The 15,233-nt window shown below is 42.9% G+C and overlaps 1 protein-coding gene across 1 annotated transcript; it reads right to left on the bottom strand.

Annotated features, from left to right (window-relative positions):
* Positions 1-8,733: 8,733 nt before the first annotated feature.
* ndufa12 (NADH:ubiquinone oxidoreductase subunit A12) lies at positions 8,734-15,206 on the bottom strand. Its single transcript, XM_062517516.1, has 4 exons — positions 15,057-15,206; positions 14,751-14,833; positions 14,399-14,486; positions 8,734-9,005 (listed from the first exon to the last, which is right to left on the bottom strand). Exons 1-4 carry the CDS (start codon positions 15,203-15,205, stop codon positions 8,825-8,827), a joined length of 501 nt encoding a protein of 166 aa, XP_062373500.1. The 5' UTR covers position 15,206; the 3' UTR covers positions 8,734-8,824.
* Positions 15,207-15,233: the final 27 nt, after the last annotated feature.

Genomic DNA, 15,233 nt, shown 5'->3' on the forward strand with positions numbered 1-15,233 from the left:
CCAAGTTCATGTGTTTGATAACCTAACAAGCACACACACACACACTGATACAAATGTATGTGAGCTGCTCTGGATAAAAGCAGGATGAGAAGTAAGTGACTAATAGGAAATGAAATTGTCTGCTGTGTTGCCTCATTGTGTTCACACATTCCAAGTGTGCTCTCTCCCCAACACTGACATCGGAACATCTTGTCTTTGACTTGACGTCATTTGTTTACAATGTTTACTTTGACCTGCCCCTCATGCGTTGCCCTCGCAGACTTTTCCGGTACTTTCCGGTGAGACAGAGATGGCATAGGGTGTCGACTCATGTGCATGTCTGCTCTCTATTAAGACTCCCTTAGGGTGTGTGTGTGTGTGTGTGTGTGTGTGTGTGTGTGTGTGTGTGTGTGTGTGTGTGTGTGTGTGTGTGTGTGTGTGTGTGTGTGTGTGCGTGTGTGCCTGTGTGCCTGTGTACGAACATGATGTGCATTCACTTTTGTTTGTACATTCCTCTTCCTGTCCAACTTCCTGTCTCTGTCTCCATTGTGACACTGCTGACCCCCCAGGGTCACATGATACACAATGGAATGCAGACACACCCTCACCAACCATCCCACCCCTTCTCAATCCACCCTCTCCTATCCACCTAAACGCCCTATGCTGCCCAAATTGTGCCTACAGCGTGTATACTTCATCATTCTGTTGTTGTGGTTTTTAGATTTTTGTTTACTTGTGGGCTTTTTTGCTTTTTTTTCCAGATAAGACCGTGAAGAACAAAAGGAAGCAAGCGGGACAGAGAATTGGGGAATGGGGAAATGACCACGAGTCAGATTCGATTCCTAGTGTCCTTGCGGGCACCCCAGTCTGGCCCAATCCACCCTGATCCACCCCCACCCGTCCCAATCCACCCCCATCGCTCCGTTAACCAACCCACCCTCATAGTCGCTAAGGTCCATCTCTCACGCTGCCATCTTCTTCAGTGCCTGCGTCATCACAGGGTTGTTAATCGACCGCCTGGATGTCCAGGCCTAATTGACCAATCAATGGGTCACAGCAGCCGGGCAAGGCCTCACCAATGGACACTCTGAGTAAAGCCCCCTACAAAGTGAGTCCAGAGGTGTGAGTGAGTGGAGTGTTGTGGCAATGATACACACACACACACGCTAGTCTGTCTGACAAGTGTGTGTGTGTGTGTGTGCGCGTGTGTGTGTGTGTGTGTGTGTGTGTGTGTGTGTGTGTAGCCTGATTACCATCGACTTTCAAAGGCTCTGCGAGACTTTAGTCTGACCAACAGCCTGTGCTAACACGGTTTCTTGCCAGCGCTGGTTGACCCGCCTCCTTTAAGTGCCTCGGTTTGCTACTGGTAGATGTCAGAAAGCGGATTGCCGAGTTTAAACCAATAACAACACTCTTTCCGCTGCCTTGAACACGCCTCTACCCAGAGCCGTTGGAGCTGCTCAAAGTTGATTGGTTCTCGACCAAAGGGGGCAGTTCCGCAGATTTCGGGAACTCAGAAATCCTTCTCAATGAGCAGTTGACCAGACCAGCAGCAAAAGCCTGAAGGCGTTGCGTCACTGGGAGGGCGTGCCAGGCTAGTGTGTGTGTGTGAGTGTGTGTAGAATGACAGAGTGGAGAGTGGAAAAAAAGAGGGTGGATGAAGAGAGAGGATTGTGAGAGAGTAGAGAGGGAAAGAGAGATTAGAAAGAGATAAAAAGTGAAAAGCAAGTCTTTTAAGTGCGTTTTGTTCCTGAGAGTGGGAGAGTAGAAAGAGAGAGAAAGTGGAAAAAGAGAAGGAGAGCACAGCGAGCGGAAAGAGACGCTATTCTTTGAGCTCTGGTGACACAAAGCCATTACGCGGCAGAGAGAGGCGGCGAGGAAATTCTCGTTTGTTTATCTGATCCTTCATTATGAAAGAGGAATAAACACAAAACACAAAACACAAACACACGCACACACGGACGTTTGCACGCACGCACACGCACACACACACAAACACAGATTGAGAGTGTGCATCGGAACTGATCACAGTATCAGTAGTGAAGGCAAAGACCACGGCTTTCACTCTATACCCAATCTGACCAATTCAGGATGTAAGCAAGTTATGGAAAGGTTAAGCTTGTCCGTTCATCCACACACACACACACACACACACCATCGGCCTGTGAAAAGAATCCTCCAGCTGCACCTCCTAATGGAGTAGGGGTCATTAGTGATGTTACGTAATCTCTCCAATCTGTGTGTGTGTGTGTGTGTGTGTGTGTGTGTGTGTGTGCACGTGTGTGTGCGCGTGTTTGTGTGTGTGTTTGTGTGTGTGAATCAGAGTCAGTCAGAAGTACTTGTCATCTCGCCTCTACTCATTACCTCTGTGCTTCAACTCTCACCCTCTCAACTCAATCAGTCCATCCAGCTCAGTGGAGCTGTGTCGGAATCAAGAGCGCACATACACAGTCACAATCACAATCACACTCAGTTTCTCTCACGCTCGTGCTCACGCTCACACACACCCCCTTTCAACCACCAAGAAGCAGAAGAGACGATGAAACAAGAGCACAGTGCCATTTTAAAAGCCAAAACACAAAAACATACCAGGGCAGCTATTCTAAAGATTAGACACAAACCCACTCACACACACACACACAAATCATTTCACAATACAACCCCAGGCTCATGACCTTTGCACTCTAACCTCAAAGGGTCAGGACCCCTGACTGTGAGCTCCAGGAACTGACATCACTGCTCCTCGTGATTTAGACCGGCCTTTCGGTTTTCGGAGATTGACGGCACAAGAGAATAGGTGTGAGAGAAAAGATCCAGACACAAAGGAAACAGATGTGGCTTCTCTGTGTAGCTAAAAAATATGGTGATGCTACGAATGCTAATATCAACCAATATAATGAACTTCAGATATAGACAACAGAGACATACTGTGTGAGAGACAGTGAAAGAAAGTGTGTGTGTGTGTGTGTGTGTGTGTGTGTGTGTGTGTGTGTGTGTGTGTGTGTGTGTAACTGTCGTGTTTCATCTCCTCTGATGTGACTGACCTACAGATCAAAACAAGCAACTCACACACACACACACACACACACACACACACACACACACACACACACATCAAACCCACTTTAAACACACACAGTCATGTATTTCCATAACAAAAACCAAAAGCGCACCAGCAAACTGAATGTGTGTGTGTGTGTGTGTGTGTGTGTGTGTGTGAGACAGAGAAAGCAATCTCTTTGGGCCATTTCATTCCTGCCTTCGCCAAGGCTGCAGCACTATAACATTTAATGAATGTGTTTGGACTGCATTCGTGTGTGTGTGTGTGTGTGTGTGTGTGTGTGTGTGTGTGTGTGTGTGTGTGTGTGTGTGTATGGGGGGGGGGGGGGGGGTAATAGCTTAATAGGCACTATTGGACAGCAGGTTACGTAAGAGTTTAACTGTGTTGAAGTTCCAAGGACTGGAGTGTTTAACCGCATCAGTCCGATATCTCCCTTTTTGTTTCTCTCTCTCTCTCTCTCTCTCTCTCACACACACCCCTCCACGCTAAACAGCACACTTCACAGGGTGATCTGATTCCATGCTGCCACAGTATTAATGATTCAGCTTCTTCCCCTGACTTGGACTAAATTATTAATATAGTTGACAGGTGTGTGTGTGTGTGTGTGTGTGTGTGTGTGTGTGTGTGTGTGTTTTATTGCATCTTATATAGCCCAACATTCACATACAAAAAACAACACCACCTCATTTATCAATTTCTTAACACTTTCACCGTTTGGTCAGCCAATTAATGAAAACAGTGTGTGTATGTGTGTATGTGTGTGTGTGTGTGTGTGTGTGTGTGTGTGTGTGTGCGTGCGCGTGTGTGTACGTTTGTGTGCCTGTGCGTGCTTGTGTTTCCCAAATCTATGAAGACTTATATGCCCTAGCCAATACGTATGTTCACCAACACAATTATGTCATGAACAACAGTTGGTGGCGGACCTGTTGCACTGCTTTAAGTCAGAGGTATTCTCCTGGTGATAAAAAGAACGAATGTGAAAGAATGAAATGACTCTGAACAGAAAGATACAGAAGAGATGTAAGAGCGAAAGAGCGCGGAAAAAATAGTTATACTACACAAGAACTTTGTTATGCACTTGGTACGTGCTAGGTACTACGTATCACGAAAAAATATCAATGTGCTTGTGTATGTGTGTGTGTACTGACACACACACACACACACACACACTCACACAGTGAAAGTAAAGAAAGAGAGAAAGCTTGTGTGCCGAAAATGCCAACTAACCTGTTGGAAGGGTTTACCTGTCGTGCTAAAGGACTGAACATATACAGATAACATCGTCTCTGACATCATCACCCTGCGACTCATTTAGCAGGAATCGTCTTCCTCCACCAGTGCCGAGAAGCCCAACGCGTTCCATTAGTCATGTGCCACTGCATTCTAATGTTTACCAAGACTATGGACACTTGATCTGAGAAGCAGAGATAATTATTTGTAGCAACATTTCAGTGAACACATTCTCAACTCTAATCTAAAAGCTATGTTTAAACTCAACTGACAGAATTAACATAGAATTGACTGATGGGTGAGTATGCCAATATAGTTGAAAGTCACAAAGCGCCTCAGACAGACAAACACACACACAAGCATGCACACACACTATTCTTGTTAGACCTAACGTGTAAACCTTTTTCCACATGATAGTAATTGGATACCATACAGAAGTTATAGACTCACTTATTTACATACACACCTCCAACCATACCCATATTCACCCTGAACAAACCTCTCTGTCTATATGCTCTGAGTGTGTGTGTGTGTGTGTGTGTGTGTGTGTGTGTGTGTGTGTGTGTGTGTGTGTGTGTGCACGCGCAGAAAGGCCAATAAAATGTAGTCCAAACATCTCTACTGTATGCAAACCCACACATCCACCTCCACACACTCAGCCCTGTTCACTGTTGAGACTGACCCCCACCATGAAAACACACACACACACACACACACAAACACACACACAATGTGAAACCTAACGTCATGCCCTCATTTCCTGTGCTGGGCAAAAAACAGACTGCAGTCTTATCTAACGTTGCCAGGAGAGGGGAAAGAGTGTGTGTGTGTGTGTGTGTGTGTGTGTGTGTGAGCGTGAGCGTGTGTGCGTGTGTGTGCGAAGGTGAGAAAGAGAGGGGATAGTGGATTGTGTGGAACTATCTCTTCCAAAGAACAATTCACTTAGGGGCAAGAAGTTACACACAAATATCACAGTTACATACAACCATGACAGAGTTACACACAACCATGAAGTTACACACAAGCATGCAGTTACGCACAACCATGACATGAAGTTACACACAACCATGAAGCTACACACAAATCATGACACCGCGAGTGCGGCAACACACTCTCCCTCAGGCAACACATGAATGCATGTGCTCACACATGTGATGTTATCAGTAAAAATTGATTTTTTATCAAACATCAATGCAAACACACACCACAGGCAGATAACACTCTGGATGACCTGACCCTCTGCCTCTCTCCCTCTAACAGAGTTGGGAAATAACTGAATAGGCCATATGTCAAGAGTTCTTTTCTGAAACTCTATATCCATCATTTTAATTCATATCTTTCATACATTTCTTTTTTACATTTTGTTTTTCAAGGGATTTCCGTAAAACTGTAATGGTGTTGTTGTTATTTGATTTATCTTTACTCAATCAAAACAACATGGCTTCACATGTTTTATTGATATTACCTGAAATACACAATTAAATAACATGACTTTTTTAAGTTTTCAAAAATGGATTTATAGCGTTTTGGAAAAGAGCTCTTCATGCATTCTGGATCACGTATTTAAAATACAAAATACGAGTATCTACGTGTATCTAAATACAGTTAACTATCTTTTAATCTATTTAAGTGGGTGGTGTGCAGAATACAGCTACACTGAGAAATGTAAGGGATTACATTTAAATCATAATAACATGTACACCACGCCTTTTCAAAATCACCACTCCATATAGATAGAGACAGAGATAGATTCTTTGTTGATCCCAAGGGGAAATTCAAACCAAAGGCGTGCAAATACAATCGCTAATTGAATTGAAATATCTACAGCTTAAGCCTACCTCATACTGGCAGACTTTGACAAGATTTGGGAGTGATTCTTGAAATATTGTAGTCTTTTAATTAATGCCCCTCATTCAAGCTTTACTCAAAAGACTACAATCTTTCAAAAATCTTTCTCAAATCTTACCAAAGTCTGTCAGTGCAAGGTAGGCTTAAGTTGAAACAATTTGCTAAGAGTTTAATGCACCAATTTAAGTTTAATTTCACTGCTAGTTGCGCCCCTGCTGGAAGTCGTAAATTAATGAACCTTTTCCAGATCCACAGTCAATGGAGAAGGGTATGGGGTCAACAAGGCTTGTGCTTGTGCTTGTGCTTGTGCTGTTGAAATTTCTAAAAACGTATGTATATACTGTATACTTTGGGTAAAAAAAGAGAAAAAATTCTCTACAACCAAGGCACTCCACAAGTTTAAAATGTCTTTAATACAAAGTAGACACGTCCAACAAGGACTTAAAATGCCCACGCGTAGCGGCTAGGGCCTTCTTCAGGGCATTGCTGTATATACTATACAATATATACTTTGTTTGGGATGTGGTAGCCTTTTAGCCAATATGTGAAGACCAAACATCTCTTGTTTGACACAGTGTTTCATGGTACAGCTCATACTCTCTCATACTGTATCAATCCATCCTCTCTGTAGAGCAGATTGTAGGTTGTTGTTGACACTATGAGTCTACCGTCGTATAACCTCACAGGTGTTTCATCCACTGCTAATAGAACATAAGATTCACGTAATCCAAAGTATTCCAAATACGTTCACTTTGAGTAATCGATTCAGAATATGTTACACAAATGCAGGGCATGTATTCCATAATCTGTGGTGGAATACATTTTAAAAGCAACCTTCCCAACAGTGCGCTCTAATAACAGGTGTGTGTGTGTGTGTGTGTGTGTGTGTGTGTGTGTATGTGTGTGTGTGTGTCAATTTGCATGCCATGAATATGCATCCCCATCACAGCAAGTGTGTGTGTACGATTATTAATAAGGAAGCCTGCTGAGATTCTCTCTCTCTCTCTCTCTCTGTGAGTGTGTGTGTGCACAATTGAGTTTCAGAGTTTGAGTCCATATCTGATTAAAATGCCCTTGAAAGAACAACTAACTCATTATTCTCATTCACATCACACCTATCCACAAGTATTCTTTAGTATCAGCCACATATTGGATGCACTGCAACATAACCCAAACATCTCTGACTTGGACTGCAGAATACTGAATTAGGCTCAAGCCGAGGAATATGCTAGGAGTCTGTTTCATTCAGCTGCAGTTGGAGCGCAGCCTACATACTCCAGCGTGGTGCATTATGTGCAGCGTTAAGTCATGTAGCATCGCATCAGTATGTCTGGGCGTTCAGCTATGCTGCTGTTTTACATAATCAGATTCAGAACAGGGCCGCTGCTCTGGCAGTGGGATTGCGCCCTAAATTAACCAGAGGGAGGGAAAAAACAGTCATTGCTGCCCCCTTGTGGTCATTTTATGCAATGACATAAAGGCATTGCAGTAATTGAAAAATAAATAAATAAATGCCGAACTGTTGAATGCCAGTTAATTTAAATCCTGTATGTCTTTTTAAAAAAACATTTGAACAAAAAATGGCACAAAGACATTATGTCTTGATGAGCTTTTCAAGCATCAGAGCAAAAGGAGGAAGTTGATTAAAATGTGGGAATGGTCTCTTACCTCACTTCCTCGCCGTTCAAAGAGGGTTGCAAGTGTAAACCTCCTCATTTAATAAGTCAACACATCTGAGAAATGAGTGGAGACACAAACACACACATGAAACAAATATCTCTTACATACAGTCTTACACATTCTGAACAACTTATACCTAATTTTCAAAAATGGGTCACATAGATCAAACATAATCTTACACGTTTATGAGGGTTGCCACCAGACAGAACTTTCTCCGACCCCAAAGGAATTTTTCCGCTTTACTATTACATAACTCTCCTGCATATTCTTATGAAAGCAGGCATCTAACACATTGCTGTTTCATCAAAAACTTTACTACTCCAGCTTTAGGCAGACACATAAGTGAGTTTCATTTTAATTTGTAAAGCAATCTCACCTGTCATGATGGCCTACCTCCCCGGCTAGTCCGTTCAACGAGACCGTGTCCTAGAAGCCGGCACACTTGCCCAACCTACAGCAAACACCTACTGATCTCTATCTCTCGCTCACACATACACCACACAAACACTAATCCCATGGTCATCTGACGCAGTCAGCACACACTCTCCTGTGAAATACTGTGGCTCTGTTCAATGTCCCTACATAAGACCGGTTGCTCACGCACACACACACGCACACGCACAAAGACACACCCAAAGACACTCCCAATACAGTGACACAGACAGAAGACTGAGACAACTGGCTAATATACTCAAGACACCAGACAATGCAGTTTCAAGTGGCGTGGCAAATAAGTCTATGACTAATAATTTCAGCCAGAGAGTGAGTGTACGCACATACTGTTAACTAATAAAACCTGACAGCAATGGTCCATATCAATGCTCTACAGGGCCAGCAAACACCAAAACCCCTCCAATATTCTCTCTCACACACACAAACACACACAAAAAACAAACAAATACACCAAAAAACAAACAAAATGAGAGCTCAAACAATGCCGTTTTTGTATGTTTATTTAATTTATTCATGAATCTCTAAACAGGTAATTACAGTGATAATATACAGAGAGTTTCGGAGGGGAAGAAGTTACTGACTCCCAGCCTTTGGGGGAACCCATTCGTGGATCTTCTTGCGGGTCGTGGAATAGGGCACGTATTGGGCTGCAGAGCCACTCGTGTTGAACTGGTGCACTTCAGCGAGGAACTTCTTGGGAACAGGAGGGTGTGTGGTCGGCGGGTCATCGGTCATCGAGTGGAGCCAGCGATGCCTTAGTGACAAAGTGGGGGTGGGGTGGGAACGTAAGGATTATGGGTTAAGTCTTTGAATACTGCTGTGATGTGTCTTCTGACCTAATGAAGCCGGCTTTCAGCCATACGATTTTCTGGAGTGAAAGTCCTCCCACCCTTTCTAGCAGATACCGTATCTTCCGCACTATAGACCGGTTTCAGCCCCCTAACAACCGTCGTCAAGAACGAACTCAGAGGACAAGCGAACTCAGAGCCGCACGGACACGCACGGACAGCACAAAGCAAGCGTGCTGAACTTAGTTGATGAAACTTATCATCGACCGATCATACGGGTCTAGTGACCACTTTTTATCAGGTAGGCTAAAGTAAACACTATTCTAGGCTATAACTAATGGCTAATAGTGTTCTCATTTTAATCTAAACCAGTCCGATATGCTCTACTGGGACGGGGAGCACTGTGCACACCGGACCCCACCCCCCTTCTATTTTTTTTTTTTTTCAAAAAACAGACTTGCATGCACGACCATCATAGCACCCACACTCATAAAGCGGTCAACCAAACAGCTGAGTGTGTAGGCCAGCAGACACGACCAATTCAAAATAATGTGACACGACATAAACAAGCAATGTCCTCCTTATCTTACCTTAAACCTGAAGCGTCTGTGTTAGCACTTGTGGTGGATGCGCTAGCATAATTGCTATCAGCCTCAGTATCTGCCCGAACATTAATCCAGAAATCGTAGGCTTATTTGCGATTTTTTGTATTATCTACCTTACGTTTCGTTTGTGTTCTTTGTTTGTGTGTGGCCACCAGATTTGTATTTGGTATTGTATTATTTGATGAGGATTCATTAATAGACCACTGAGGCCAATTTCTCATGACCAACACTTTTCTAGATGTCATCACGAACTCATGTTTACACTCTAATATACAAGACTCAGGTCCGAACTAATGAGGACGCCACCAACAGGCAAGGAGTGTTTATTACAACTAACTACAATTTAGGCCCACATCTCTTCTTACAGTAAGATAGAGTTCTATCCTATCACTTAGGTTAGGTCCTATGTTCACTGACTTTGCAAAACGTATAATTTCTTGTAGCCTACTAAATAAAACATTCTTACTTCCTTGTTTTAACCTTACAGATACAGTACATGTGACTTTGCAATATTTCTTTTTTTTTCTATCACCTCAAATTCTCAACTTGAACAATGCTTTACAGTCACAGAAGTTACATAAACTTTTTTTTTTTCCACAATAAACTCAAGTTCATAACGTGCACTTACAGCAGAATCAGCACAAATTGGGACGTATAACATTTGAATACCTTAAAGGGCACCTGATTGATGTTTGTATGATGAGTTTGGGCCCTGGCTAGTGGATGTGTGGCTCGTTCCAAGAAAATTTTAAAGCAGTCAATGATCACACCACACAGTTTGGAGAGTGTTTTCGAAAGTCCATTGGCATTGTTTTCATGAAATCATCTCTCTCTGCCCACATGATCAAGGGTTTGAGGCAAGCACATGACATGTAAAACATGATTAAAAGTTCTTGATACAGTTGCTTTACTGATCCCTCTCAAATCTATAGGCCAAGTCTTTTCCATAAAGATGAAGTTTAATTTGCATGATAGTGAGAATACGTTTTTGGAATGCATGCAAAGCTGATGAAGACGGAACTCTTGTTTCAAGGTGCCCTTTGAGGTATTCATACAGGGAAAACGGTAACTGCCAGTTGGGAAGGCCAGTGAAGTGAAGAGTTTTCTCATGATTTCCAATAAATCCAGCTATGTTCAGTTTTTACTCAGTTCCTCATGCAACCCATTCACTTCGTTTTGTATCTGTTCACAATGTTTCATTGTCATTTCAGTCTGACAAGAAACCCCTGTAACAGCAACACCTCCCGTACAGACATTCACACGAGTGTGCATCTCCAATAGCAAAGCACTTTCACTGCTGACCCGTTTGTCGACTCTTTGCTGCAGTCTACGGTGTCTTTCTATGCTATCTTTCTGTACACCACAAATGTTATACGTCCCAATTTGTGCTGATTCTGCTGTAAGTGCACGTTATGAACTTGAGTTTATTGTGGAAAAAAACGTTGTAACTTCTGTGACTGTAAAGCATTGTTCAAGTTGAGAATTTGAGGTGATAGAAAAAAAAGAAATATTGCAAAGTCACATGTACTGTATCTGTAAGGTTAAAACAAGGAAGTAAGAATGTTTTATTTAGTAGGCTACAAGAAATTATACGTTTTGCAAAGTCAGTGAACATAGGACCTAACCTAAGTGATAGGATAGAACTCTATCTTACTGTAAGAAGAGATGTGGGCCTAAATTGTAGTTAGTTGTAATAAACACTCCTTGCCTGTTGGTGGCGTCCTCATTAGTTCGGACCTGAGTCTTGTATATTAGAGTGTAAACATGAGTTCGTGATGACATCTAGAAAAGTGTTGGTCATGAGAAATTGGCCTCAGTGGTCTATTAATGAATCCTCATCAAATAATACAATACCAAATACAAATCTGGTGGCCACACACAAACAAAGAACACAAACGAAACGTAAGGTAGATAATACAAAAAATCGCAAATAAGCCTACGATTTCTGGATTAATGTTCGGGCAGATACTGAGGCTGATAGCAATTATGCTAGCGCATCCACCACAAGTGCTAACACAGACGCTTCAGGTTTAAGGTAAGATAAGGAGGACTTTACAATAGCCCGCTGTGGCATGATTGCTTGTTTATGTCGTGTCACATTATTTTGAATTGGTCGTGTCTGCTGGCCTACACACTCAGCTGTTTGGTTGATCGCTTTATGAGTGTGGGTGCTATGATGGTCGTGCATGCAAGTCTGGGTTTTTTTTTTTTTTTTTTTAGAAGGGGGGTGGGGTCCGGTGTGCAGTGCTCCCCGTCCCAGTAGAGCATAGGATCGGACTGGTTTAGATTAAAATGAGAACACTATTAGCCATTAGTTATAGCCTAGAATAGTGTTTACTTTAGCCTACCTGATAAAAAGTGGTCACTAGACCCGTATGATCAGTCGATGAGTTTCATCAACTAAGTTCAGCACGCTTGCTTTGTGCTGTCCGTGCCGCACGGACCGTGCGTGACCGTGCGGCTCTGAGTTCGCTTGTCCTCTGAGTTCGTTCTTGACGACGGTTGGTAGGGGGCTGAAACCGGTCTATAGGGCGCACTGGATTATAAAGGCGCACTGTCAATGAATGGTCTATTTTCAAACTTTTTTCGTATATAAAGCGCACCGGACTATAAGGCGCATTAAGCGAAACAAAACCGATAAAGTCAGTCAGTCAAACTTTATCAAACGCGTTCACAATAACATTTTGACAGAGCGCCGTGTATCACACAAAATCAATTCGAGGTCCTGAATCATTCCATATATAAGGCGCTCTGGATTATAAGGCGCACTGTCTTTTTTTTGAGAAAATGAAAGGCTTTTAAGTGTGCCTTATAGTCAGAAAATACGGGTATTCAAAATAATAAATTGCAGCAGCTATATAAAAGTATATAAAAGTTCTGAACATTCCTTTTAAACTGCTCTTCCCGTGGAGAGGAACGTGCACTGACATCTATCTTTAAGGTCGTCTCAATGAAACTCTCACAATTTAAAATCCAGAGGGGGGAAACTACGGCTTCAGAAAGCACAGTCCTATGATGTACTGGTTCTACCTGTATGATTTCACTAATTCTGGGTCTGCACTCATTAACTTACTGGAATGCCCTTAAACCGGCTGGCCACCCTTCCGCCTTCATTGCTCCAAGGAACGTCGCCTGTCCTCACTACCCTTATGCACCAAGACTAGTCCAAGTCTTGGAAACCTAATCCAAGACTATTCTTGTTTGTTGTTCTACGATGGTGGAGGGAGTTTCCAATCGCAATCACAAGAGCAGGGGAGTAGCCTAGAAATCTAGACGCCCCTAGCGGCAGCAAATGTAATTTGGCTGGCGGGGCAGTCTAGGCACGATCCATTGAGCCAGGGAGCTGAGAACCCGAAGCACCAGCGATCCTATCACAGCGTGTATAGAGTCGGTGGGTGGGCTTAACATAATGGTGACTGACATGCGACCAGAAGTTGCGACGGTAACGCATCCTGTTATTTGAAAACAAGAAGATGATTCGTTTAGCGTTATCCTATTGCGTGGAGAGGGAAGGTTACGCATCCTGCTACTTGAAAACAAGATGATTCGTTTAGCGTTATCCTATTGCGGGGAGGGAATTTGAAAGACAACTGTTTATCCCACTCCTCCGATTGAGCCCTGTCTACGGTGAGTGTCCAGACCCTACATCTTGATGTGGGTCTGGCTCGTCAGGCTAGCAGGGGAGTGCTTCTCCATTTAAAATAATCTCTTGAAGACCCACCTCTCCTGACACTTCTGAAAAGTCTAACATGCCTAAGTCTGAGAATGTTTTTTTCGCCAGCACTACTATGCCTATCCCTTTTGATTACCTCCACCAAGGAGGTTATGTTTTCGTCTGTCTGTCTGTCTGTCTGTCTGTCTACTCAAAAATGTATGGATGGACTTCGATAAAATTTTCAGGGAAGGTCTGAAATGACCCAAGGAAGAAACGATTAAATTCGGGAGTGATCTGTTTCACCGTCTGGGTGCAGGAGGTGGTTATGTGTTCGCTTTGCGAAGGTTTGTGCTCTCTGAGTGCTTTTCTAGTTACTTCTGGTTTGTTACTTTATAACTTTCTGGTTGTCACATAAACTTCTGCACCATTGCCTGCCGGATATCCTGTACTGTATATAAAAGGTAGTACTAAAAATAGCATTTATTATTATTCCCAAGCCACTGGAGCTTGGATGCAGGAGCTTGTAAGTAACTTTTGATAAAAGTTTCAGTTAAAAGAATTAAAAGTGAGTGTGATTTGCTATTCTAGTCAACACATCTGAGAAATGAGTGGAGACACAAACACACACATGAAACAAATATCTCTTACATACAGTCTTACATACAAATATCTCTCTGGAGTGAAGAGTTGCGTTTCCTAGAATCAGCCGTCTTGGTGAATATTTGGGGGAAAAATGTGTGGTAGGACTCACTTTTTGGAGGCAGTTTTCCACCAGTATACTATAGACAAAAGTATTGGGATGCCTGCTATTACACACTCAGTAACTGCAATGTCATCCCTCTCTAAATCCATATATGTGAGTTGATATGGAGTTAGTCTCCCCTTTGGAACTTGAGGGCTATTTAGTCGGATATTAATTAAGCTCTTGTGGTTGAAATGGCAGGTGTCCCAATATTTTTGCCTGTGCAGTGTACATCACTACAACTGCAAATACAGATATTCCCTTCATTTCTCCAAATCTGTTAAGAACAGCTGTGTGATATCATAACACTGGGTAGCAGAAGGGGGTGTTTCTGACCAGGATGAAAGGTATAGTTACCATTCCGAAGGCACCATGCTCCCATCCACTTCCCACATGGTGTTCTTTCCGTTCATCTCTGTGGTGTAGATCACCCAGCGATGCCGACCTGACACCATACATCAAAAGGGTCAGTCTCTGTCTAGATCAACTGCTTGTCTATCACACACTATATGCACTATGTGGCCGAAGCACTGGGGCAATAAGACAACAGAGGGTACTGGGTGGTGGAGACCGTATTTCTGAATGCACTGAAATATTAATAGACTGAAATATTGTTAACAATACTTATTTCAACGATAAATATCACCTGCTTGATGGTAGGGAAATGGATTTTACCGTAACGTAGGCTAGCACAATGTTTGATTCTTACCAAAGAAGTAACGATTGTCCTCGAAGTACTTGTTTCCATACTTGTCAATCCCAACCAATGCTCCAGTTTTGACGTCGTTAGCCCTAGCAAGAGAGAGTAATATAATGTTAGCAATGTGTCGAAATCCGAATGTATAACATATAAACAGCTGCTAGCATAAACGCCACTGTGGAAGTCAAGTAATGTCAGTTAGCAACTTATGCTAGCTCTGTTGAGGTCACAGTTTGTTTTCCTTTATTTCCAAGACATTCGAAATATAATATTGCCTTCTGCGGGCATGAGGCAAAATATTGTCCTAATACACACCTGAAAAACTGCACAAGCAATCCACGAAGGCCCCCATGACCTGTTATCTGGCCTATAGCCCTTCGAAAAACATGAATGTACTCCGCCATTTTCGACGGAAACTGTTGTGCACCACTCAATGTTCCGTGGAGACACCAATCTAAGAGCATTCGTTCCCCCTACCAGTGTCGTGTGCGA

Source organism: Sardina pilchardus, chromosome 17, assembly GCF_963854185.1.
Source record: "Sardina pilchardus chromosome 17, fSarPil1.1, whole genome shotgun sequence".
NCBI lineage: Eukaryota > Metazoa > Chordata > Actinopteri > Clupeiformes > Clupeidae > Sardina > Sardina pilchardus.